Raw genomic sequence first — 27,919 nt, 5'->3', positions numbered from 1 at the left:
ACCTTATTTTTTTAAGGCTACCCTACATTACACTACACATTGTTTGCTTCAGGCTTCAGAGCGTCTTCGTCGCTTACCATTTGGCCAAGAAATAAACACAAATCTCATGAAATTATTGTTTTATACATATATCTGATGACGGCTATGCACCTATATAGGTACCTGATGAGACATTAGTGTTTCCTATATTTTGTTGGATCGTACGATAGCAATGGAATCTTGGTAGGTACATAAACTTCCTACATCTGACGCCAAAACAGCTAAATAATTATTATGTTGACCGAACGTACATAAATACCTTTGCGGTAGTATATCATACGAAATTACGAAGCAGTTATTTATTTAATCATGGTCAAAAATGTTTTTAACTAAAAGATAAGGTACAGGCTTAAATATATTACTTATAGGAATAAATTTCAAATATTGCGGCAATTACGACTGATTAGACAAAGCCAGTGTATCGTTTATCAGTTGAGAAAAACGTCGTGCGCGTGCAAACATCGCGCATTTGCTGGTCTGCGCGGGCGCGTCGTGCCGGTGATTCAAACACGTGGACTGTGACCGGACATCGCGCCATGGACATGGAACAAGCTCAGAACCAGACGGTAGGTGCCACTACTTTCACCATTTTTTTCTACCGGTACTATTATGACATATCCGTCACATTGATCGCGTAAAGGTGGTATGGTGATAGCTGGCTTAGAGTGCGCGAAACATGAAGGCGGCACACCTCTTCGCAAATGGTGAACTTTACACTGTGTTTAATGCCCGCGAGTAGGGCAAGTCGCCAGTTGGCTGCCGAACTCGCGACGCCGCGGTCGCAGCACGCCACATTTTCCGCGTCACGACCTAGACAGGGTCATCGCGACATTCGCAAAGTTTTCAGCGCTATCCGTCGTGAATATGTAGATAATAAAAAATATTCTAAAAGTGCAGACAAGTTCTAAATTGACATAGCAACTGACAGTCTTAGAAAACTGAAAATAGGTGGATTTGTTTAACCACCGCTACGGATTTGCTAGGTAAGATTTACGCAAACATTTTATTAAAAACTGTCGATAGGTAGTATAACCACATTCATAGAGAATTTATCATTCATTATTTTCCTGTACATGAATACCAACACTACGTTTGAAGCGCTAAATATAGAGTTTAGAGCGTAAAATTAGGAATGTAGCTTCTATAACGAAAAGCGAAGTAGTAGTGTTTTGTTTACCTTCAGTCTGTGTAAAAATGTAGGTAAGAAAAATACTTTGCGTGTTAGAGATATTTGTTATTCGAATGCGGTTAGTAGAGGCCGCCGCGGGCCTGTTACTACCGTTATTTGACCGTCTTGCCGAAATTAACGCAACCACGTGAATGAACTTCCACAGCCCATGGTCGTAGAAATTATAAACCTAAACAAACATTTTCCTAGCGTATAATTACCTAACTATGCTCCAATTACGCGTGTTTGATTGTGTTAATATATGTACGTACCAACTTACTGCCTATATTTTTTATACTTGCATGCCCTAGTAAGTAATACAATAGTAGTAGGATCAATTATGAACTATATTTTTTGACTAATATACATATTTAAAGCAAGGTTTCATAATATTATTATTGTAATTTCGAGGTTGTTGGTACCTATACATGCGAATAGAAGAGTAAATTGTTAGCTATCTACTTATACATATGTCCACCATTTATGAGCTTTTCGAGTGCTTGCAATATTTTATTTAAGAAAGAAATAGGACCTCACTTCTGACCTACATACAAAATCTCATGTCCACACTCACATGAAAACTTGCAGCCAATCTTGGCAAATTAATATTTATTTTATCAATTATCTCAAAGAGTGTCTGACTCGGACGGGACTTGAACCCGCAACACCCTAAGCACGGATGAGTGATTATAAATAAAATTATTTATCTTCTATCGAGTGGGTTGCGAGGTGGAGTACCAACCTCATCAACTCTGGTGTCAGGGTTACTATTGAGCCGCCAAAGGCCCCTGACATGGCCCATGTAATACTTACTTACATCAGTATGTAGTAACCGGGACTAACGGCTTAACGTGCCTTCCGAAGCACGGATCATCTTACTTTCGGACAATCAGGTGATCAGCCTGTAATGTCCTAACCAAACTAGGGTCCACAAAGTAATTTTTGTGATATGACCCTAACGGGAATCGAACCTAGGACCTGACAACTAGAAAATGACATCTACGACACCTTCAGATACCCAGGAGGATAAGCGACATGAATCGTTATCGTGCAGTTCGCATATCTTTGTACCTACTTAAACTAGTGTACTACTGGCTAGCAGTAGGTTTTTTTTAGGTATATACAATACACCTCTGCCTACCCCTTCGGAGATACAGGCGTGGTGCTTTGTCATATTATAGTGACACCTATATACCTACGCAGTAGTGCAATTTCTAAAGTAAAAACTTTTCTTCGGTACCTTATTATCATGTTTAATATTTTTTTAACACTAGTTAATTATATGATCTACGTTTTTAATGAATGAAGGTTACTATTTTAATATTACTAATATCTATCATATTTTACTATAGTTCGTTGTGTCAACATCGCGCCATATTGATAACATGTAACTACGTTTTTATCTACGGTGTTATCTCTTCGGTATACATTAGTTATCAAATATAGTTTACCAATATTTTCAGATCCTGAAGATTTTAAGGTCCGGTTTTTGTGGTTCAATGTTATTTTGATAATTCCTTTCAATAAATACAACACTATACTAGACTCCCAATTGGGTTGGTCAGAGATCCAATCATCGCATGATGAATTAAGTACCTACTTCACCGAGCTTTCTATTAGACCAAGGTGATATGTGGTATGTCATATCGCCGTTTATTTATTTGGCAAACTAACGCATTAGTGAAAATAAGAAAAATAAGAAATAGGAATAACAAGAATAAGAAATAAGAAGAATATTGCATATAAGATAAATTCATGACTTATTAGTGCAAGCGTGCTGGAAATCGAACTGACGCTCCCCGACACAGTTGCCAGAAGTTAACTTCCGAACTTCCACCTCATCATCTCCCTAGCATTGTCCCGTTTTTTAAGGGGTCCGCTTACCTAACCTGAAGATTTGTCAGGACCGGTTTTTTAAAACTGCCTGTCTTACCTTCCAACCCGCGAAGCTAAAACCAGCACAATACAGGTTAAGACACATACCTCCGAAAATGTATATCCAAACTTAACAACAGGAATTATGTATGTGAGTTAGGTTCCTATGTATGTACGCATAGCAACTATATTTAAAAAAAATCTATTCAAACTCTTTTAAATATAAGTACTTACATAAATAAAAGTAGATGGCGCCAATTTATTCTACTATAACGGTAATAGATTATTATTCATAATGGTAGGTATTAATTCGTAGGTAGGATCTAATTTTCCGGTGTCAATATTCGGGTCATCTCACTCGGCTTTCGAAGATAAACATGATTAATAGAGGGTTATAATTAGTCAAAGTTATCAAAACAACTTGTCAACAACATAAGTTAACATAACCTTAGGAAAAGTAAGCAGATATAAAAACGCGAACTCGTAAAATGCTTTTTAGCAAGTATTTACGGTACGTAGGCAGGTACATCCGTTTCTGTGTGTTCGACCTTTAATAACTTTTTTAACTAAATTCAAATATTTTATCCATATTTTAATATTTATTTTATACATTTTTACCTTTCTCATATATTTTTGTCCTAAATTTAAAGAAAGTAGGGTACTTTCTTAACAACTTTCTTCGTTTATCCATTTTACAGAAAAATAATACATGCGTTGATGTCTTTTGTATACAGTAAATGAGCGAACAATAATAAGTTAAAAAAAAAAACACTAAATTTATTTCAGATATAGTAGGTACCAATATATATATTTAAAGGACAGGAGGAGGACCCGGTGGTATAATAGTTAACATGCTCGTCCTGATTTGACAAGAGCTGTGGGTTCTAAGTCACGGCCGAGTCAGTATTTTTAGATTTAATTTTCTCGTTGTGAATACCTTTACATATTGTTGTGAGAGCTTCATTACACACGAAGCCAAAAAATGTTGCGAGTTATTGAGTATTACAACATAGATACCGTTTTATTATTGTTTTTAGCGCAAAAACAGAGTTACTTACACTTTAAATTATCTAGACTGCTATAAAATTTTAGCATATATCATTTCACATCTATTATTACATATCTGATAAGTATATCAGTACTGTTTTAGTACTAACGAGTTGCTATGTGCAACAACAACTATTACGATTCGCTTTCTTGAACGTTTTAGTAACTCGTACGCACCGGCGTTAATTAAAACTAGTTATTCGAAGTACATTTAAAGTAACTGGTACCTGTGACTAGTTTGGTTACGTAGTTTACTAACCTAAAAAGATTAGTCACGCATTAACTGTAGCTAGTATTAAGAAAGTATTCTTGACAAAAAGGATTTGGAAGATAGATATGAAAATAAAGATTTATCTTTCCATCAGTTTTAAACTTCCTAAGGCAAATATTTCCAGACACAATAGTTAAACAATTCGATTTTAAAAGGACATCCGGAGTTACGACTTTAAATAAATTGTGTATTAAATAGGACGACTAGGGATGTGGTGTTGATAATGATAATGAAAAAAGGAACCTACAGTTAAAATATCCTATCTACATCCAGCAGCTGTAAAGGACAGATTTTAGTTTTCAGTTGGAAAAAGTGCCTTATTCTATAGACCGACGCGATATATATATATTTATTATTATTTATTAATTGAGTACGATAAAAATTACAAAAAAAAATACAAAATATATGTTTAATTACAGTTTTCTTATTACTTAGAGGAGAACGCTGCATGCATAAAATGGAACCTTTTATAATAATAATAATTACTTTTAATAATTGAGTGATACATCCACTCAATTATTAAAAGCTTAATACTAAACTTGAAAAAGAAGCCAATCTAAGATTATTCATATAGACAATTGTTTTTATATTTTTCAAAGAGTGTCTGATTTGACTCATCGGTCATCCAGCGCATTACCATTTTAACAATTCATAACAAATTCCGGTACATGTGTACTTATTGAGAAAAGAAAAAAAAATATCTAAATAAGTGGTGATCAATTTATTTTCCACGATTAACTTCGTTTATCTGTGATTGATCAGTCTACGGTATCGGAGACGGAGGTGTGGATTTTCAAAAACTGACAAGTCCGATTAAAAACTGCACAGGATTAAGTCTGACATGGAGTATTGCGCTTAACACGTACTGCATTACTTTATAATAAACTTATTATCACTTATCACTCTGTATCCGTAAGAGGTTATCTCTAGGCAGGCATTTTATCAACGTATAAACTAGGATCAATAAATAATTTATGGCCAGTACCACGTATTTCTTCACAAATAACATGTGTTTATATAATTCATTTGGTTACGTTTAGTGATAACTTTTCGTTCAACGATTGTGTATCAGTATACGAAAATAATTATATTTGGTTAGTCGACGAGCAAATACCGCTACAGGTAACATTTCATCATTTTTTTATTGCTTCGGAAGGCACGTTAAGCCGTAAGTCCCGGTTACAACTTACTGATTAATATAACTTAGTTGTCAACTGTTACATAAGCCATGTTAGATGCCTTTGGCGGCTCAATAATTACCCTGACACCAGAGTTGATAAGGTTGGTAATCCACCTCAAAACCCACACGATTGAAGAAGAATATTTTAGTTTGCATTATTATAAACAATTGAGAAAATCTACTTTAGGTACTGTCATATTATTGGTCAATACAAAAAATAAATATTTGTACTTGCATATGACAAGTGAAATGATATACGTACATACATAAACTGACGCCTATTTCCCACCGGGGTAAGCAGAGACTATAATAGAATTCCATTTGCTTCGATCCTGACACACTTCTCTTGCTTCCTCCACATTCATCAATCGCTATATATTATATGTAGTTATATATGTATAGATATATTTATAGTTATCATTTATTCCCAATGAAAGTGTAGTATACATCAATGTTTATTCCTGTAAGTATCTGCAACAATTTATTCCACACGTGTCGTACACGCTTTCAATTAGTCGATATTTATAGTAATACGACAGTAATAATTATAATCATCGTCGCCTACGAATTATTAGTCCATTGTTAAAACTACCTTGTCACAACATGCCACTGTATGCAAATAATCACTACACACCGCACTATTCAGTTCCGGATGCACCTAATTGTCAATTAAAAAAGTAATTAAAAGAAAAATATTGTTGATACTTAGTCTATAATCCTTTTAACGATATAAAATATAGTACTTAAATATTTTGGTCAATCGTCCATTTGGAAAACAATTCATTTGGAAGTCCAAACGGAAAATATTTGGTCAACAGTATTTCAGAAGGGGTAAAAAGGCCACAACGAAGCAATTCATCTAACAAAGCAATTTTCCTAATGACTTTTGTTTGCACTGCGCACTTATTTTATATGCGCAAATGTCAAATTTTAATAATGCTTATAATTTAGATGAGTTGCTTCGATGCGGCATTTTCAACCCCCTTATCATTTGAATGTTGATGTGCCAAACTTTGTTCGGTTATTTTATCAGCATCTGATCAAAGTCAAATAACCATAGTCATTTTAAAATTTTGGTCTTTCATTTGTTGTACTTTTAAAATTTCTGACTCGGACGGGTTTTGAACCCATTACCACCGGATCCTCCTCCTGTCTATGCGAAATTCTTTCGATCTATGTATTGTCATTAAGCCGACGCCAGAGTTAGAATTTTTTTCGAATTAAATTTTCTCTTTTGTGAGTTTCCCTAAGCACGGATAAATGGATAAAAAAAAAACATAATTTGGCTTCTGGCTTTTTGACTTTCTGATATGTAACCATTTACATGAATAGCTAGCTTGATCGTAAGCGGGACAAGCTGTCCACCGAGGCGCGGGATTCTCTTTTCCGGGTCTGTGTGCAGCCAGCATTAATTTCGTAGTTTGGCGTGATTTAATACAATTATTTTATTACTACATATTATGTATTCAAATCTACGTAATTTATCTCTTTATACAACCCTCATAAACCCAGCGATGGTCTACTGCTTTATATAATTAATCTAAGATAACTGTTTAAAGTTATAGAATTCCAGAATAATGTTTTAAAACAACTATCTAAGTACATAGTATACGTATCTAGATATGGGTGAAAAAAAGATTGTGTTGTGTGTGGTTGTGGTAGTCGTAAGAAGAAGGCTTACCGTGATTTTTTTTAAAGATAAGTCTGATTAAGTAGGTAAGTAGGTACTCTAAACCTATCAACATTGATTATGACGTATCAGGTTTGTAGCAATTAGACAACTTTTTTGCGTGGCTCTATTTGTCTAATTCCATAACATCTAATTGCGCACCCGCATATATTGTGTGGTGTCTAACTCCCCTTATATAATCACCCTTACCTTGATGTTTGTTCTACTATGAAGGTTACATAAGCTATTTTCAGTCTAGAATTATTTAATAACTAGTAGTTACTACTAGTTGTGTACTAAGGTACGCTAAATGCTAGGTACCTACTCAGCGGTAGTGAAGGAAGTTTCCTCATCTTCCAGACGTTGCGTTCATTTAATTATCATGACAATGAGTTCACTTAGCCCTCTCTCGGTCACGGTACGGCGATTGTCATGTCGTAACAACCTGCCAAAGGTTCTACCACCTTCTGAAACGTAACGATTAGGTGTATCACACGCGGATGAGAAATAAAAATATCACGGGGTATTGATATAGTCTGGGCTAACATAAACCATATATAAAATATGCTTGTAAGCAACTTTTTTTGGTATTGGAGTATCTTTAGAAGAGTATTAATGATAAGAATTCCTACGTATTTTTTTTATACTTTTGAAGCGGAAAACAACGGAAAAGTAAAGTAACTAATTATAATAATAATGATTCGATTTTGAATTCGTGCGTGTACTGGTCGATTAAGAATAAGGATAGTACGTATAAGTACTATCCTCAACCTATACTGTGTCTTAGATTACCGTATCTAAACCACGTGCGATAAATTTAGTAAGATAGGTAGGTTTACTGGTAAGGCCAGCAGCCTACGGTACTACATAAACAACAAAAATATTTACAAAGTCAAGTCATATTAATTAATCATCATAGACAAAAAACGTACCAGATTAAACAAAGTTCCCATGAAAACAATGTTAATATTACATTATTTCATCTTGTTGTTATTTTTCATTTGTTCAAATCAAAACATTGGAATGTATAAATATAACTATCCGCAATTCTGCGTAGTTCGTCTTCAGAACACGATGTAGTATAAACAAGAAAACAATCCAATTAATATAATAGGATATAATTACACTGTTTTTTTTATTGTTCTTTCTATCTAAAGTACTTGTTTTTTTCTTTTAGGAAAACTCTACAGTCATAGTGGAAAACGGCGAAGAAATTGTGAAAATTAACAAAATGCAGATGCCTAATGGAGTTGACTACAACAAATATTTGGATGGTGAGTAAAAAAAAACATAGAAACAGGCACAAAGTTATTTAGTTGCAAATGACCTCTAGTGTAACTCAGAACATAAGCTCACGAGTATATCTCAATTGGGGTAGTCAGACACACACTTCACCGTGCTTTCTGTCCGACGAGATAGATGATGAGCCGTATCGCCATGTATAATGATACCTAAGATACTTAAATTAATAACTCATTAGTGCAAGTTCGGCACCGGGATAAACCCTTTTCCGGAGCGACTGTACAGTCATGAGCAATATAATGTACTTACCTACTTTAGGACTCTGTCGCACTAACATATTTGACATTTAGTGAGACTTGCAGTTCAATTTGTCAAAAAAGTTAATGTGACATGGTACCAAAGTGTATACATATTAATGCTCGTGACCGTACCTAATTTAAAATAAGTCTAATTTTCCTAAATCACCCTTTAGGTATGTGTTTATAATGTTACGTATTGCTTACATTTTAGTCTATTTTTATTGTTCAAGTCTTCATTTACCGCTATTCCTATCTATATTACATCAAAAGACATGTGTGTGTGAGTATTTAATGTTTATAGATTTGTATATAACATACCAACAATATATGGCTTAACAAGTGAATGATCTCACGGAACTAGATAGCTTATCAATAGCTCCCCATTCTCTTGGGCAAGATAACATGTATAAAGTAAATTTTATATTCATAACGAGTGTTAGATAAGCGTTTTCTAAATTATTATGGTTTAATTGTGCATAAAATTGACCATAATGTACCTGTCATCCGGTGAAACCGCTTGCGAAAGAAATAAGGGTGGTTACAGTTCAGTAAGCGGCAAGATGTTATTTAATATCTTAAGAGATACATTGTTTTTTGTAAAAAAAATAAAAGTTCCATATTTAACAAGCAGCAACTTTCGAATTTACGCGATTGCGTGCGAATGCTGACTCGTAACGAAATCGTTTATCTTACTAGTTTATTGAAAAAGTCTTTACGTGCTGTTATTTATCTAAATAAGATTTAAAATGGAGATTATTTAATTAATTACTGCTGATTGTTGGTAGATTAATCGGTAGGTAAGTGTAGTATAATGCTGTGTTCAAAGTACTCTTTCACATCTTTAGTATTAAACAGAACAACCAGTTCAGTACAATTTGTGATTATATTTCAATAAAATAACATTTTACAAGTGTCTCAATGCGCATGCGCGGTTAAAATTAAGTCTACCAAACTTGTCAAAGTACGTAAGCTAGTGCTGTGACGTTCATTAGCATAGTCATCAGTTGATATTAGGTCGATCGATTCTTTTCTATCTAACACTAGTTAAGTAGTATCGTATCATAACGAACCTACGTTAAGTACTTAAATAAATATTCTTGTTGAAGACCAAATTTAGGAACACACTGTTATTTATCTAATGGTAAACATCCGGGTTCGCCGTAAGGAATGACCGGATATTTGTGGCTTCCGGCCTTATGTAAAGCTGAAGTTTACACAATATAGCAACGTAGTGCTAAAACAAATACTTATTGTTTATGGACTTGACGCACTAAGATTGACTATATGACGTGATGTACATTCCTTATATCTTAAGGCCTAAACTCTTTTAAAATCCAAACCCCATTGCTTAACTATTGTGTCTGGAAATATAGTCTGCAGGAGGAATATGAGGATACGGGAATGTTTCTCCATAAAAAAGTTGAGTCAAAGATTACTATTGTCTAATTTAAATGAAATACGTTCAATGTTCTCAACCTTTTCTCAACTGACTATTAAAAAGAAACAATATAAAGTACATAGTTCTACGCTATTATGTACTCAAGTATTCTTAAATAAAAAAAAACTTGGTATTAGTGACATCGTACTGAATACTGAAGGGGATGATTCAGACCATGATTCCGAGTTAATATGAAATGGAATTTTCCGTCGCAAAATTCATGTTTTTTTGTGGGTTTTAAATTATTTTCTATTAAACTTTTGCAGTGGAAATTTTACTCATAATCATGGTCTGAATCATTCATCAAAGTTTTCGTTACGAATTATCAAAATCTAAAGTTGCGGCTAGACAGTTCTCGTAAACGTTAACTACATCAACCAAAGATTTATCAGGAGGTAATGAATTTAGGCTGTGATAAATATTACATGTGAAAAATCTAAATGAAACAATCTCCCATCTTCCACTTATCGACCTCGTATTTAAACATACTTACAACAATAAATGAATGTGAATTAAAAAAAAAGTGTGTCAAGATCGAAACAAATGGAAATCCATAATATTCTTTGCATATTAGCCCTTCAGGAAAAAGGCGTGATTCGCTGCTCTAGAAAATGTTGGTGGCCTGATTACTTGTAACTATAAATTACTATAAGTATCATTAAAAAAATTCGTCGATTTTTTGCAAAAACGATCAATGATCCGTCGACATAGAGCAGTATGGGCTTCCTGTTGCGCGGAAGTCCCTGATGCTATAAGTCCATCACGCAGTACATATTACTTGGATAAACTCACGCCTATTTCCCACCGGGATAAGCAGAGACTATGGATTTCCAATCCACAGACGATACACAATACACACGCAATATAGTATAAAAAAGTCAACGGAACCCCCAAAACCAAAATATCTCTATCATCTTGAAAATACTTACTCTTTCCTGAAAACTCTTTTATTTGCCAGGAAATGTCAGTTAAATCAACAATCACAAATAAATGTAAAGCAAATGTTAAAAATATACTAAATAATGGCAAATAAGATAAATTAGCAGCGATGCCATTTGAAAAAAAAAGAAAATAGCAGTGTAACAAAATTGTTTTATAAGAAGTGTGAATGATATATTTTCTTGAATATTCCTGCCTAGGTCCGGATCAGGTGGTCCCGGCAGACGGCTTTATAAACTGCCAGCCCGGGGGCCATGTCAAACTGCGGGTGATGACTCGGGGGGTCGGGGCGGAGCCTCCGATCTCCGTGCCCGGCCTGCTCCGGCGCACCGTGGCGCGATACCCTGACGCCATAGCGCTCGCCGCCAAGAAGGAAGACGGAAAATGGCACAAAATCACTTACAGGTGAGTATTTCTTCCGTCTGCCTATTCCCTAAGATTTAAATTGGTTATTTTGATGGTAAAGACTTGCACGTAGTTAGTATCGATGCTAAAGCCTATATGTAAATATTGTTGGGAAGAATATAAAGGATACACGATAAAGATTGTTTTAAACTAACATTTTATAACATATTATGGCCTTATTCTATCCAGTTTCTAAGTACCTAAGTATAGGTACCTAATTATAAAAGTGCGTGTTGAACGTAAATGAAAACTCCGTCCACATACCTACCAACATTATGAACACTCCTTAAAACAACATCACGCGAACTTTCTGACTTCATTAATACTATAGATAAAATGTCCTATGCATGCTATGTTGAGTGGACCTGATGGTCCAAAAATGTAAGATGACTTCTTGTTTCGGAAAGCACGTTAAGCCGTTGGCCGGCTACCTCCACCAACCCGCAGTGGAACAGCGTAGTGGAGTACGCTCCATCATAATCCTCCGGTTAATTGAGGCTACTTATAATAATGATATATATTATAGAGTAAGTATATATGATTATGATGTTATTAGAAGTATATTTTGATTAAGTATTTCATTGCGGAGCTCGGTGGCGCAGCGGTTAACGCGCTCGGTCTGCGATTGTTGAAGTTAAGCAACTTTCGCAAAGGCCGGGCATAGGATGGGTGAACACATCATCATCATCATCAATTTAAGAGCCACGCTCTTGTCGGTGTAGCATTCTCCATGCTACTTTTTAGGGAAAAATAGGGCAGTGGTTTCCCTCTTGCCTTCCGATGGTGGGTGACCACAAAAATAAAAAAAGTTTTCATCTCGAGCTCCTCCGTGCTTCGGAAGGCACGTTAAGCCGTTGGTCTCGGCTGCATTAGCAGTCGTTAATAACCATCAATCCGCACTGGGCCCGCGTGATGGTTTAAGGCCCGATCTCCCTATCCATCCATAGGGAAGGTCCGTGCCCCAGCAGTGGGGACATTAATGGGCTGATGATGATGATGATTTCATTGGTCATTGCGGACTTTCGTCGATATACAAATGAGTCAACGCACTTGATAAAAATGTCGTTTCTTAAAATTGATTTATCAACATCACCTGTCAACTTATCTATTAAATACATAATACATGTTTTAAATATAAAACATATAAAAAACCCAAAATACTTACAAAGGTCAGTATTAAAATTTACCTAGTAAGTAGGTACTGGTCAACATTTGGTACTAGCATAGCATAGCATATATCGTCGTACCTATGGTTGGCATGGTATGATATGGTAGCATTTATATCACACTTTGCAATCACGATGTATGACATAATATAAGTATGATAGAGTATCTATATTTAATTAAGTTTTTGACAATTTTATAATGCATTTTTATCATAAAAATATACCTATACGTATATACCTACCTGTATTCATATGTATTATATATTTTATTCAGGTACTTGTGTAGTTTATCCGCATAGCGTAGTTATATCACAAAGCATTTGAGCTTATACATGTTATAATATAAGTACTTTATGCATATTTTCCCAAGGTTCGCAATTTCAAAATCGATGACTCTATCATTTGATCGTGGGAAAAAAAGACAATACCTACAACAGAAGTTATAATTTTGTGATTAAATTTATTAATTATTTTATCTTTGTTGGGTAATTAACTCGTTTCAAAGTTCCAATTGTTTATCTACTTTTGTGCGATAAACGCCGCTTATCGCGGCGTATCGTAAAAATCCACTAAGCATACACGTACCTAACATGAATAGGTGTATTCTTGGTATATTACAAATGATATATGATGATCACCTTTTATGAAAAAAATACCCATACTAGCCACAGATTTATCTCATTCCTTATTCCCAATAAAAACAGGTAGGTACGTTACGTATTCTATGAGTACAAAAAAATATCTTCGATTCCCGGCCGAATGAATATACTTGCTTTAAACTTAATGCATGTTTATAGTACATAGGTAGGTACTTGAGGCCTATGACTAACTTACTAACACGAATTAATTGATTGTGAGTAGGGTAGGTACCGTCAATCATCTACGTTGCTATTCAACACTAACATATTGTTTTTTTCACACAACTTAAGCCTCACGACTATATTCCAATGGAGTATTATTCCTTATTCTATAGTCAGAGGTGAGGAGATGGATATCGATCGTAATTTGAACTGAGTACCCACACCTCACCGAGCTTTCTGTTAATCCAACGTGATAGATGGTCAGTCGTATCGCCGTCTATATATATATTCATTTCTATCTATTTCAGACAATACCAAGAGAGAGTCCGCACTGTTGCCAAGGCGTTTCTTAAGTTAGGTTTGGAGCGTTACCACTCGGTATGCATTATGGGCTTCAACTCCGAAGAATGGTTCCTGGCGGATCTCGGAGCTATACATGCTGGGTAAGTCAGGGTTTCATATAAAAAAAACATACTAATTTATTTACATAATGAGGAAAAGACAGTTCCAATTCCATTTTTTTTAAAGAAAGGTAAGGGTCAAGAGTAGGTATCTACTATTACCCAGCGCGGCGAATACCGACTGATCGACTGATTGTATCAAGAGCGAAAAAAATATATAGTGTGTAAAGATTTCTATTTTTTCAGAAAGTTTATTAATTCTGTGCAACAAAAATCGGAAATTTGCGCGGGTAATCTATGAAATAAATATCCACTTGCTTATAAATCATTTTCCATTTAGTCTAAAGGCAACATAATAAAAGATATTGCAAGCTTTTACGATCCAAACGCGTTTAACAGTAACAACATAATCTGATTGTAAGTAGGTACTTTTATTTATTTAGATACCATGTAAAGTGTTTTTCAAACCTTATAATTATAAAAAATCTACCTAATCTACATCCAACATTATATTTTCAGAAATTTTACTATCATTTGATGACGTTCATCCACGGCGCGCGGCGCTTATCAAAGTAAAATAACTAAAAAGTAGCGGAAAATACGTTAATATATTAGTCATAATATATACGCGAATAACAAATATTATTAAATCACATCCGAAATATTAATCACGCACTAATATAGGAAATAGTTTTATCATTTCTTCGTATAGTAAGTAATCGGAAAGAAATATCTGTAAGATAATTATGATTATTAATGCTTCTTAACAATACTCATTATTTATTTGTAGCTGATAACAAGAAACCGCACGACTTTCAAGTGATAGCCATCTTTAGCCAGAATGAGTTCATTCATTATTTTTCGAAAGGAATAATGACTTAAGTATCATGATAATTGTCATTATTAATAATAATTATGATGGACTTTGTAATACTTACTTAAGGAAAAACAAGTTTCTTTTAACGCCATTATAGATCAAAGGTTACCTACCAAAGCGTCATAGGATCAAAAGGGTAATTATTTTTACTGCAATACAGACTAAAGGATCAGAAAGGCTCTATCTGAGTCAACGTAATTAAATACGTAAGTACGTGTGAGCCGCGCACAACAAGCTATACTCTAAGAAAAATCAAGTGACGTCAAGACACACACTGGACACTTCGTACAAAAAACCTCGTATTACACAGTGTGTGCGACGTCTGTCGACGCCCTAGCTCAGCCGCTGGTGGGGCTGCATACCTTATTCTATTATCAAAGGCAGGTTATTATACAATATTATTTTTGCCAGTGGGTATGCAGCCGGTATCTACACGACGAATTCGGCTGAAGCCTGCTACCACTGCCTCGAGTCCTCGCGGGCTAACATTTGCGCCGTGCAGGACAAGAAACAGCTGGACAAAATCCTGTCAGTACGCAGCCGACTCAAACACCTCAAAGCTGTGATACAATGGGAGGGCACCGTCGACACATCCCTGCCTGGAGTATACAGTGTAAGTAGAGTAACACCCGTATTCTATGATATCCACTCGACTCGGCCTTAGCTCTGAGCATTTTCATAATTTAAGTTGACTCGACTTGAGGGCTTTACTCACTGGGGTCGAGTCAACAAAATACTACGCCATACTGTACTAAACTCGAGTTATGGTCGAGGCGCCGTCTTAGAATATCGATTTTGGGCTGAGTTCGAGGAAAACCGTGAGGTCGCCTGAACTGAAGACGTAGTCGAGGAAAGTTGGAATTAACATCAGAAAATACGGATGCAAGAGATTCTCGCGCGACTCGGATTTTGTAGCGGTGCAGCGCGGCGCCGGCGAGGGATTAGCGAATTACTTACAAGCCAAAGCAACCACTTCACCGCGAACCGCGTTCGGGCGCGGTGTCCTATGACACCTAACCTATTTCATTGATAAGTTCTCTCTAGCTTTTGTTTTTATGTCAAATGAGAGGTCTTCGAATAACAAAAGCATTGATGATTGAAAATATAGACGCAAGTCACACTCAAGTTTATAAGATGAGGAATAGGGTGTTATGACATAATAATAATAAATACAATATCAATAAATATATAGTAGGTACGAATACGAAACTGCAGTATAAGCTTGTAAACTTCTGCAAAGCATTCCAGTATAAAGTATACGAAATTGATAATGTACCTAAGTAATAAGAATGAATTTAATCTTAATCTGCCAAGTGACAGGTCAGGCGAACTCGCATAAAAGAGATAAGTAAGGAAAAGTTTTGTACCTACTGCTTACCACGTATATAGTTAATTAATTAATTTAAATATCAAGCCACGCACTAAACACTATTGCTACGGCTATTAGCACTAAAAATATTATCTGTCTGTAATGTACGTCAGACGCAAAGAGCGCTAAGGAAGTGCTTAGTCACCAGTCACTCAGTACAAGTTGGGTCCCTGACCGAGACCTGCGCCATACCACACGCTGTCCATACAAATTAGGCGTGAGTGCGCATGCGCCTACCAGCACCTTATCAACGCATAGAGATGTGATATAACTCTTTAGAGGACAAAATGGTCAAATGATTAATGGCTCGTAAATTAAGTGCTTACTCTAACGCGATAAGGGATCACGCATGTCCCATATAACGTGCCAAACGTATTGTAGGATGTTTTTTTTTTTAATTTCTTGGTATCTATAAGTATATGGACATATATTAGTCACGATTCCTGCAGACAACTCCTAATTTTATTTTAATTATAAGTACCTGTCATTTTCTTATTGGCGAAAAGGAAAGGGACGGGAGACTGACAACTGTAAAAAAAATGAATCCCGGGCGAATTAAATAAGCATCTCGCTAATATGCAACTCGTTTCACGTTGACTAATATAAACATTTTAGAGGATTGTTTTAGATTTCTACCTAAAATTTACGTGTGTTTATTTTATGCCTGTCGATTATTTGTCCCTTTGCTTTTCGGTGGATAAGAAAATGACAGGTAAGTATAAGTTAAAACAAAATTATATGATGTGTACTGGAATTGGGGCCATTGTTTCACATAAAAATCACAAATGAGACAGTAACTTGTCTTCTCACGATTTGGACGTTTTTTGTTTGTTTTACCTCAAATAGCATTATTAAACTACTTAACCGGAAGCTGGACTTTGCATACCAACTCCTAAGTTTCTATTCACATTTAAGTAAATGACTAAAACAATAACATATTTCTTACAAAAAATACGTACAAAAAAATAAGTTTGATGTACTTAATAGAAAACACCTTGAACTTTGCATATCTGTAGATTACGAGTAGCGTAAATAGTTTACTTACACACGTATCTGGTTTGTCAATGTCATTTGCATATTAAACGTTTTAATAGATATATACAATGTACCTACTTTATATAATAACAGAGAAAATTTGTTATATGTGCTAATAGATACTTCTAACTTCTGTAAAACATCAGTCGTTATTTTTAAGAAGAAGAAGAATTTAAACGCATGCAGAAATAAGGGTATATCCAGGCTATGTTCCTCGAGAACAATAAAATGGCATTGTACAGCTTTAACGCGATAATTACCTATTTTCTCATTACTCGGGTACATAATGATTACAAAATACAATGTAATGGCAGTAGCATATATATTTTTTAAAAAATTTTTGCTTGTTTTTTAGATCACATTATGTCGCTACCAATATCGCTTTTCTGTATTTTGATCAGAATAATAATGAGTGGAAGATGTAAATGTGCCTGGGCGTAATGTTTCTTTCTTTCTAATAAAAAGGGTCATCTTTTATAAACAAAAACAAAGATAAAAGATGCCTGTGTCTGTTATCCGTGAAATTAGAAGGATAAACGAAGGATAAAAATCTGTACAGCGCCATCTATATTGTTTTTGAGGAACGTAGACTGAAAAGTCCCTCTTTACAAACGAATAGGTACTTAAGTACACTTTCAAGTTTCAATGTTTCCCTTTCTACTATAATTGTTCAAACATGAATCGAATTGTTCATTAAAATTGTGATAACATTAATTTACAGTGGGAGCAAATAATGGAAATGGGCAGAAAAGAACCGGACACACATTTGGACAACATACTGAAAAGTATATCGATCAACGAATGCTGCACACTTGTATATACCGTAAGTATCGACTAATATTGTAGATATAAATTACTAGGAAAGATGATTGGACAATTAATAAGACACGAGGAATTTATTGAAAACGTCATAAAAGGGAAGCTGGGAGAAAAGAGAGCTTTACATGGAACAAGTTAAAGAGAAGACGAACGTCGTGTCTTATAAGGAAATCACAAAATTCCCCTTTGATAGACAAGAATGGTGAAATTAATGGTGATGAATGGTACCTAGTAACGACCCATTCAGTAAGTCACAATATTGTTTTGAAGTTCCAACTTCGAACGGAGAAAATTGCTACAACTAATAATGACTGGCATGGTGAAAGGAAACGGGTCACGAGGACACAGCCGGCCCGACTCAGTTCACACAGCATAATGTAGGTATTGACCTACTAAAAAAATATAGTAGGTACCTGGTCGTGGAGATCCTTGGGGGACGCCTATGCCCAGCAGTGGGCATCGTACGGCTGATGATGAATGAAGTAATGACCTGGTCGTAGCAAATATTTAAAAAAAGCTAATATAATATCCAAGTATTTACTAATTGAAAGTCACAAGTAAAAGTGAGAACAGACAAGACACTATAGTCGAAATTGGTTAAGGAATCATCAACCAGTTCGAATGACCTGCTGTCTCTCTCTCTCTCTTTTACCCACTCTTTGACTCTTTGCTTACCGACACTATTTCTAACCAAATAATAAATAATAGAGCTTGTCTTCACTACTTAAATAAACATAACGTAAGCTGACGACTAAGAGGTACAGCCATCACAAGATGAACTAAGTAACCACACCTCACCAAACTTTCTGTTAGACCAGATAGATGGTGAGCCGTGTCGCCGTTTAATGGTCCAGCCAGTTGTGTTAGTGAAAAATTGCCAAATAACACTTTTTTATGCTTGCAGTCCGGAACAGTGGGTCCACCGAAAGCGGTGATGTTGTCACATGACAACCTGACATGGGACGCGCACTCTATCGGCGAGAGAGTAGGAGATGTCCAACCCACCCAAGAGAGAATGGTCTCTTTCCTCCCACTCAGTCACGTCGCTGCACAGGTAGGTGAAAACCACGTGTTACTATACTTTAGACATACATACATACATAAATCCACGCCCGTTATCTTTGACGGGGTGGTCAGAGCTTCAAGTACTCAATCAAAATCAAAATTGCAAACACATTCGATAGTAAGTGCCCGCGAAGACCAGTATCTTCTTTATTTATTTAACAATTTATTGTACACAGAACAGAATATAAAAACAATTAGACTAACACAAGACAGACAAACGTAAAAATCTCTTCCAGCAGACTGGGAAAGAGATAAACTTAAAAGTAAGACTACTTAAGACTTACTTTATTTCAGTAAAAAAAAAAAATTCTTTATTTCACAAATTTTAGTTACATCGTGGCCGAGACCTCCCGTTAAGTAATCCTAGGATATTCAGTCCAGCATAGAAGTCATAATTACATAGATAAAAAACTAAATAATATTATCAATATCTACAATAAGTACATATAGTTCTACAGAAACATTATAAAAGTATGATAAAATTAAGGACACGTTCTTCTTCTTCTTATCGTGTGGGTCGTGAGTTAGAAGACCAACCTGATCAACTCTGGTGTCAGGGGGGGTTAGGACACGTTACAAATTATAGATTCTTATGCCACAAGTCACAATAATATCGATCGTAAAATTTCCAAGCAAAATTAAGAAAGGACAGCTGGTCAACGCGAAGCTTTTGCAGGTAGTGCGGCTTTGGGTAGGTAAATATAATAATTAAAAAGCATGGCGCGACCTCGACCTACTAACCCCAACACAGCTAATACTGGCATTTATATAGCTCTTAGCCTATACCTACTAGCATTTACAAGTTCATACGGAAATTCAAAACTTCACTACATTGCGCAACTTTTTCTTTCGTAATCGTTACGCCAATTTACTTTTCATATTGTACACAGATTTTTTGACGATATAGTCCAATGCGAATTGTGCAACATTTTATAGTGGTTTTATCGAACACCTTAGGTTTTTTATGGGTGATATGCAAGCATTTGACTACAATAGGCTAGTTTTCAACTAGTCAAATCAGTTACTTTTTACTAAACGTCAAAACACGAAATTACTATGGGATATGTATGAAAAAGCAACCTGGGACGTCATAGAAAAACGTGATAAAATGTTGCACATATTATTATATTGTTCTTTATCAAAATTCATAAATAAGTTACTTAAATAGAAAAATGGACCACCAACCCGCAGTGGAGCAGCGTTTGTGGAGTATGCTCCATACCCCCTCCGGTTGATTGAGGAGAGGCCTGTGCCCAGCAGTGGGACGTATATAGGCAGTTTATGTAAATAGAAAAATGAAAACGTTTTTGTCGTGGTCACCTTTAGATCTGTCTGTATTTAGTAATCGGAATTTCATAATTTATCTTTGACCTAGGAAACTACCCAATTCTACTGATGATAAGTGGCCGAGTATGAGACATGCTTCACTTTTGCCTTAAAGGGGCCCAGATTGTACTTACCGGGAAACAGATTCGCGGGCACAGTATTCCAGACCTTAATTAGGTGATGAAAAATGTTGTTTCAGGTGGTGGATATCTACACGACATTGTCGAATGCGATACCTGTGTACTTCGCCAAACCTGACGCACTCAAAGGCAGCCTTGTCGAAACTCTTAGAGAAGTTCGGCCAACCAGGTCAGTCTTTCTTCTTCTACGCCAAATGAAAACTAATAAGGAAACCTATACATACCTACATAGTCTTCGTCTGTCGAGTGGGTTGTGAGGTCGATGATCAACCTTACCAATCCTGGTGTCAGATTGGTCCGCCAGAGGTCCATGACATGTCTGGAAAAAACAATTGAAAAGTTATTACAAATAAGTAGCTATCCAGTTTTGTATGAGGTACCTATGTTAATTAACGACTAAAAAACACAATTACCATTGTTTTAAATAAGAGCGTTTTAAGCTAGACATTTATCACCAAAATTATATATACCTAGACTGGTAAATTATTTTTTCAATAGTTGTTAAGCAAACAACATTATTGTTTATAAAAAAATTGCTAATACTTACTTTTTAAATGTTTTAAACAGATTCTTAGCCGTGCCGCGAGTATGGGAGAAGATGTACGAAAAGATAATGGCAGTCGGAGCCTCCAGCGGGACCCTAAAACGGAACATCGCCATGTGGGCGAAAGATAAGGGGCTGAAACACCATCTAGCCAGGATTAATGGGTATGTTGTTATATTTTAAGGCATAAAATTAAATGTGTAGATTGGAGAATGGTACTTTTATCACAGATTTTTTAAATCTTTTCTGAATTACATTGTTTATTTTTATAAAGTAAGTTTTTACGTTTCAAGAATAGGAATTATTTGGGACGTTAAAAGAAAATATGATATCTCATAATGTCTTAAAATCTAAGATCCTATAAGAATATATTTATATATAATTATTTTCTCAACTAGAGCGTTAGAAGCTGATCCAAGAAGGCTCCCGATAGACTTCGGCACTCTTGAATTGATCAATTATTGGTATGTCACAGAGAAATTCTGATGTTGTAGTTTCACAGTGTTTGCCTTCACTATTTCCCATGTTTTAGTTACCAGTTGAATTTGTTAGACATAACTCTTCATTGTTTACATATATTTACATTCTTAGTCACATCGTACGAGAATCTGAAAACACCTTTGGAATCATGTTAACATAACATTTTCCTATTAGATAATCCATTTAGTTTATTTTCTATTACAAGTTATGTTGTTTTTCTCAGATAATAATCCGATATAACATTCATAGTGTGCCACGTATTATTAATCTCTAGCATAACACCCATATGACATTGTTCAATATAATTATTAATCAAATAAACAGTTCCGTCTATCTGACTAAAACTAAATCAATTATCTGTTCCTAATTGTTATGCAAAAAATGTTTTGCAAGCTTTCAATGGAGTTTAAAATTGCAGACATTGTGCTTTCAAAACACGTGGTACTATTAATCCAAGTGTTTTGAAAGCACGATGTCTGATTGAGCAGACATGATATTATGATGTTTTTGGATCACAATGGTTATTATGATTGCATATTATTTACTCTGCCTCTCTCTTATCGGAGGCTATTTGTATTAACAAATTATTATCTTATTAAGACGCAACGTTTTCCATACAAACGGTTTAGTTTTAGAAAACTTATCTTAGAATAGATTAAGGCCCCTATATACCTGAAATGACCGTTTCTGAATTACTCATCATCATCATCATCAGCCCATTAACGTCCCCACTGCTGGGGCACGGGCCTTCCCTATGGATGGATAGGGAGCTCGGGCCTTAAACCATCACGCGGGCCCAGTGCGGATTGATGGTTATTAACGACTGCTAATGCAGTCGGGACCAACGGCTTAACGTGCCTTCCGAAGCACGGAGGAGCTCGAGATGAAAACTTTTTTTTTTTGTGGTCACCCATCCACAGCGCATCCCAGTGGTGGCGCAGCGGTAAACGCGCTCGGTCTGCGATTGTTGAAGTTAAGAAACTTTCGCAAAAGCCAGTCTGAATTACTACTCCTCCTAAATTAGCCGTACAAAAATTTCACAAAAAATATATCTTACGCTTACGTCTTCCCTACAATCGGAACGGAAGTCATATTGTGGTCCAATAATTTCGAAATATTTTTCAGTCATCGTCTCCCAATTGAAAATCAAATTAAATTATAGCTAACCCTATATTGTCCCACTGGGCTAAGGCCTCCCCTTCCACCCTCACGGTTTTGGGCGAACCCAAAATCTTGCTAGCTTAAAATTATAGCATGATGGCAAATGTGTCAGCTGGTCTCACGAAAGTGGACTATTTTCAGTGTTTAGGACTGGCGAAATTTGCGCTTGGCTCGGTGACTATAAGATATATATAAGTTTATAATCAACGGAATGTTTTTGTTACCTACTAATTTATAAAATTGTTACAATAGGAAAGAGGGCACGGGATGCGGCTACAAGATGGCGTGTTCGTTAGTGTTCAACAAAGTGCACGATTCGTTGGGTCTGGACCAGTGCTCCACGTTCGTGACCTCCGCGGCGCCGCTCTCTCCCGAAATCAAGAAATTCTTTCTCTCCCTAAACATACCTATCATGGACGCCTACGGTATGAGTGAAGCCGCCGGCGCACACACTGTTAGCATATACCCCAGGTGAGCTACTTTATTAAGATATATACAGCCCTTTAAACATTATATAAGGCGTTATTTTATAGTATACCTATACGTAAGTAATTTATATTTATGTCGTGGCCAGATCATAGAATTGACCATTTCATGAAATGATCGACCATTTCATGAAATGGTCGTATTTCATGAAATGGCCAACTTCAATTGACCATATCGTTTAAACGTCAGCGTTTAATGATATTTCCATCCACGTTTGGCCATATCATTAATGTAGGGTGTCCATGATAAGTGGTGTAATAAAAACGCGAAATAAGGTAGGAAATAATGTATTACTCTAGTACAAAGTACAAAAATGTTTAAAAGTCAATTAAAAAGTCATTGTCGTCATATTTTTTGACACTATTTCATGCCATTGGTCATCATTCAGTATACTTTTCGTGTGTAAGATAAACATACTGGCGGCGTAGGGGTGGCCCAAGGGCCACCCCCGCCGCACCCTAACCTACTGTTATGCCTTGTAAAAATTATAAAAAAGGATTATGATAATTTAAATTATGACAAAAACATTTATGCGTTTTAATAGAATCCTGTTTTAAGTAGTTAATGCCATCTGCGGCATATCTACAATAAGTCACGTCAAAAAAAGAAACTTTACGGACAGTAGGATCGTCTATATTTTACTTTTTTAAAATTAATATCTCTTCATTCGCAATTTTAATTATATCATATTTTGAAATCCAATAATAGTCCATTGATTTACGTAGCGTGGTCACTCGACCTTCATTATTTGCCATATAACCTAAAAATAAAAATAAAGTTGCTGTCTACTGTTAATACGAGTTTTTCTTTTCACCTTAGTGTCAAAACATTGCTTCAATGCACTTTTATCTTGTATTTGCTCATTATTATTCGTATTATTCGCGTTCACACAAGAATAATTATTGTCCGCCGCCATTATGCAAAACATAAACAAAGCGACACCAGCGCCACTACCGGTGGATAATGTTACTATTTTACGATATGATCGCTAACGTTTGGCTATATCATGAAGTAATCATGCATTTAGTTGGTCATATCGTTAAACGTTTTGTGTTCACTGATCTGGCCAAACCACATCATGATGTGGCCAACGAATGTTGTTCTATTTCATGAAATACGACCATTTCATGAAATGGTCGATCATTTCATGAAATGATCAATTCTATGATATGGCCACGATATTTACGCTACTACTGTCATCTACCTAACCTCATTGTATTGAACTGAACAATCTTTATATTTCTGATAAGTAACTATAATGTAAAATGTAAAACTTCACCGCGCTTCAGTTGATATCAAGTGGTATTTTCCGTCACAAAAGTATAGGAACGGAAAATAATTTAAAATAACACTAAAATTTTCATAAATTCTCCGACAGGAAAATCCACTTGATATCAACTCAGAATCATGGTCTGAACCATCCCCCTCAGTATTCGTTACGATGTCCTTGTATATGAACAGCTGTTAATTTCATCCTGTGATCTTTTAAACAGCCTCGGTGGTCTAGTGGCTAGAGCGTAAGGCTCACGATCTGGAGGTCCGGGTTCGATTCCCGATGGGGACATTGTCGAAATCACTTTGTGAGACTGTCCTGTGTTTGGTAAGGACTTTTCAGGCTTGAATCGCCAAGATTGTCCGAACAAGTAAGATGACTCCGTGCTTCGGAGGGCACGTTAAGCCGTTGGTCCCGGCTATTTGCCGTAGAAACACCTCCACCAACTCGCAGTGGAGCAGTGTGGTGGAGTATGCTCCATACCCCCTCCGGTTGATTGAGGGGAGGCCTGTGCCCAGCAGTGGGACGTATATAGGCTGTTTATGTATGTATGATCTTTTAAACAGACATAAGATCATTTCCATTTCCCATTGGTTTTCGTTTTTTCCACTCTCATCAAAGACTTCATGCGTGCTCGCCGGTTTCGCCGTGTGCTATCTTATAGTTCAAAAATATATCTTGCAATAGAGAACAATCATCTTCCGTTTCAGATTCAAATTGGACGCGGCAGGTGAACTGCTGGACGGCACAGAGACCAAATTCGACGGGTCTGTCAGCGTGAACGGCCCGGGTGAGATCCTGATGCGAGGCCGACATGTCTTCATGGGATACCTCAATGATGAAGAGAAGACTAAAGGAAGTATCGATGACGACGGCTGGCTACACTCCGGAGACGTCGGCAGACTCGACACTAACAACTTGTTGTACATTACCGGGAGAATAAAGGTAAAAGAAAACGTTAAAGATTTCTAAATACTAAATTGAGGAAATATAACGCTAATAGGAATATAATAAAGAACACAGGTCGCAGGTTCGAATCCAGCACAGGCCTAAATCAATGATTGTCGAATTTGTTTTCGAATTCATGTTTGGAATAAATGATTATCACGTGCACAGCGGTGAAGGAAAACATCGTGAGGAAACCCACATTCCCGAGAAATGCATTTTCGGAGGTATGTGACCTAACCTGTATTGGGCTGGTTTTCCCATCGCAAGTTTAGAAGTCAGACAGGCAGTCGCTTCTGTAAAAAACCGTACCAGTCAAATCTACAGATTAGGTCTACGGGAGGTGATGATGAGGCATAATAATAAACGGACGAAGAGTTGTGAATTTGAACTTAAATAAGTTCACCCCATCAGGAGACGTAAACAGGTCATTATGAACATATTCACCTACGAAGCAATATTGGTATTTGTATTTGACAGTGCGCACTTACTTTAATATGCGCAAGTCAAATTGCAATATTGCTGTTTAGATGAATTGCTTTGATGTGGTCTTTTTAAACCCCCTGTTTATAATTGAAATGAGGATCTTTTAAAACTCCAGTCCATTAAACCTTGTCATCATCGCCCTAGCGTTTGCCCCTTTCACGAAATCCGCTTACCTAATATGGAAATTTGACACGACCAGTTTTCATTAGGCATTAGGTTTTTTTTAATCTTATAACATAACATACACAAAAACAGCCTATCACGTCCCAGCCTCCCCTCAATCAACCGGAGGGGGTATGGAGCATACTCCACCACCACGGTGCTCCACTGCGGGTTGATGGAGCTGTTTTACGGCTAATAGGACCAACGGCTTTATGTGCCCTCTAGCACAGTAAAAAAAATAAGTTTATATAAATTATTTTTTTCTCTTATCAACAGGAATTACTGATCACAGCTGGCGGTGAGAACATAGCGCCAGTACTGATCGAACAGGTAGTGTTGGCTGAGCTCATTCACATCGGATACGCCGTGCTCATTGGAGACCGGCGCAAGTTCCTATCAATACTGCTCACCATCAAGGTAAGGATCCTTGACTAACTTCTAAGAATTCAGCTATTTGACGTTTGCTATTCATCTTAAAGTTGGCCATCTTACGACTTTCAATAGAGAACTGTCAAATGGGCAATTCATATCGTAATATGAATTGAATTATGAAAATCCATAAGTGGCCATTTTACGATTTGCAATTCAATTCATAATAGGAACATATTATGATTCATCAAAAGTGGCCTTTTTACCCCCGAGTTCATGTTTTTGTACGTTATACTAACAGAAAAACTCTTAAAAAAGAAAAAAAAGTCAATATAATTATCCTGGTGTAGGACGGGATTCTAACTCGTGATATGTCAAGGCGGGACAAGAGTTTTCCCAAGATACAATCGCTGAAAGTACCAAATCAACATTGTAACAAAACACGATTGCATTAACGCTATTGTCGCAAAACGGCAAATGTTAACTATCCTTAATTAATCGTAATTTACAACCTGAGGTACATCCATCAAAAGATGAACTAAGTACCCACACCTCACCAAGCTTTTTGTGAGACCAACGTGATAAGTGGTGAGCTGTATCGCCGCTTATAATGGTCGAGTCAAATGTGTTAGGTAGTGAAAAATAAAAAAATATACATAAATAAAAAAATATATATTATTGTATTGCAGTCAAAAGTAGACTCGGAGACTGGCGAACCGCTAGACCAATTGGACCCTGAAGCCAAGAAGTGGGTGGCGAGTCTCGGCAGCAAGGCTACCACCGTTAGCGAAATTGTAAACACCAAAGATCCTCTTGTAAGTAGACCAAAAATTTAATAAGAGTACTTACCAACTATTCAGAAGACGCTTTCCTTGCCTTCTTCAAAATTAAAAAGAAATCGGCCCCTTTACGTTTTGATTATAGCAATATTTTAATCGAATATTATTTTTCTCCATTAAAATATTGCTACGAGTATTAATAACTTTTTGTTTATCATCTACGGCTTTATTCTTCATTTACTATGTTACGTGTGTAAAATTCTGCAATATTTTAATTTGTTCTTTAGGTATACAAGGCCATAGAAGCCGGGCTGGCGCGTGCCAACAAACAAGCTATATCGAACGCGCAGAAGATTCAAAAGTTCGCCGTTCTGCCTAAGGATTTGTCTCTCTTCGGTGGCGAATTAGGACCTACGCTCAAAATTAAGAGGAACGTAGTCTACGAGAAATACAAAGACATCATAGAAGATTTCTACAAAGAATGATTTTTATAACCTTAGCATGTAGAGAAAGGGCTGTTGTAGACTATACACAAGTAATCTTATTGCTCAACTAGGGATTAGTGCGTCGGAATTGTGATTGCTACTTAAAGAGATATGTAAATATTTTTGTAACGAATAAAATTATTATTTTTATTAAGGAAACTCTTTAATTAATACCACAA

General features: G+C 36.1%; 1 protein-coding gene across 3 annotated transcripts; it reads left to right on the top strand.

The window, feature by feature from the left end:
* The first annotated feature begins 452 nt into the window (after nucleotides 1-452).
* LOC126377659 (long-chain-fatty-acid--CoA ligase ACSBG2-like) lies at nucleotides 453-27,899 on the top strand. 3 transcript variants are annotated; one of them, XM_050025477.1, is made up of 15 exons: nucleotides 453-605; nucleotides 8,427-8,523; nucleotides 11,368-11,572; nucleotides 13,847-13,981; nucleotides 15,228-15,429; nucleotides 17,942-18,043; nucleotides 18,944-19,093; nucleotides 20,630-20,739; nucleotides 21,138-21,278; nucleotides 21,513-21,578; nucleotides 23,008-23,226; nucleotides 25,225-25,459; nucleotides 26,384-26,524; nucleotides 27,166-27,291; nucleotides 27,543-27,899. In XM_050025477.1, the coding sequence occupies exons 1-15, from the start codon at nucleotides 576-578 to the stop codon at nucleotides 27,738-27,740; spliced, it is 2,157 nt and encodes a 718-aa protein (XP_049881434.1). In that variant the 5' UTR covers nucleotides 453-575; the 3' UTR covers nucleotides 27,741-27,899. The 3 variants fall into 3 exon arrangements, with proteins under 3 accessions (XP_049881434.1, XP_049881435.1, XP_049881436.1); XM_050025479.1 differs by lacking the exon at nucleotides 453-605 and adding an exon at nucleotides 786-1,022; XM_050025478.1 differs by lacking the exon at nucleotides 21,513-21,578.
* The last annotated feature ends 20 nt before the right edge of the window (nucleotides 27,900-27,919 follow it).

The sequence above is a fragment of the Pectinophora gossypiella genome, chromosome 2 (assembly GCF_024362695.1).
Source record: "Pectinophora gossypiella chromosome 2, ilPecGoss1.1, whole genome shotgun sequence".
Taxonomy (NCBI): domain Eukaryota; kingdom Metazoa; phylum Arthropoda; class Insecta; order Lepidoptera; family Gelechiidae; genus Pectinophora; species Pectinophora gossypiella.
The sequence above is the reverse complement of the archived record's forward strand: the minus strand, read 5'-3'. Positions and strand labels throughout refer to the sequence as shown.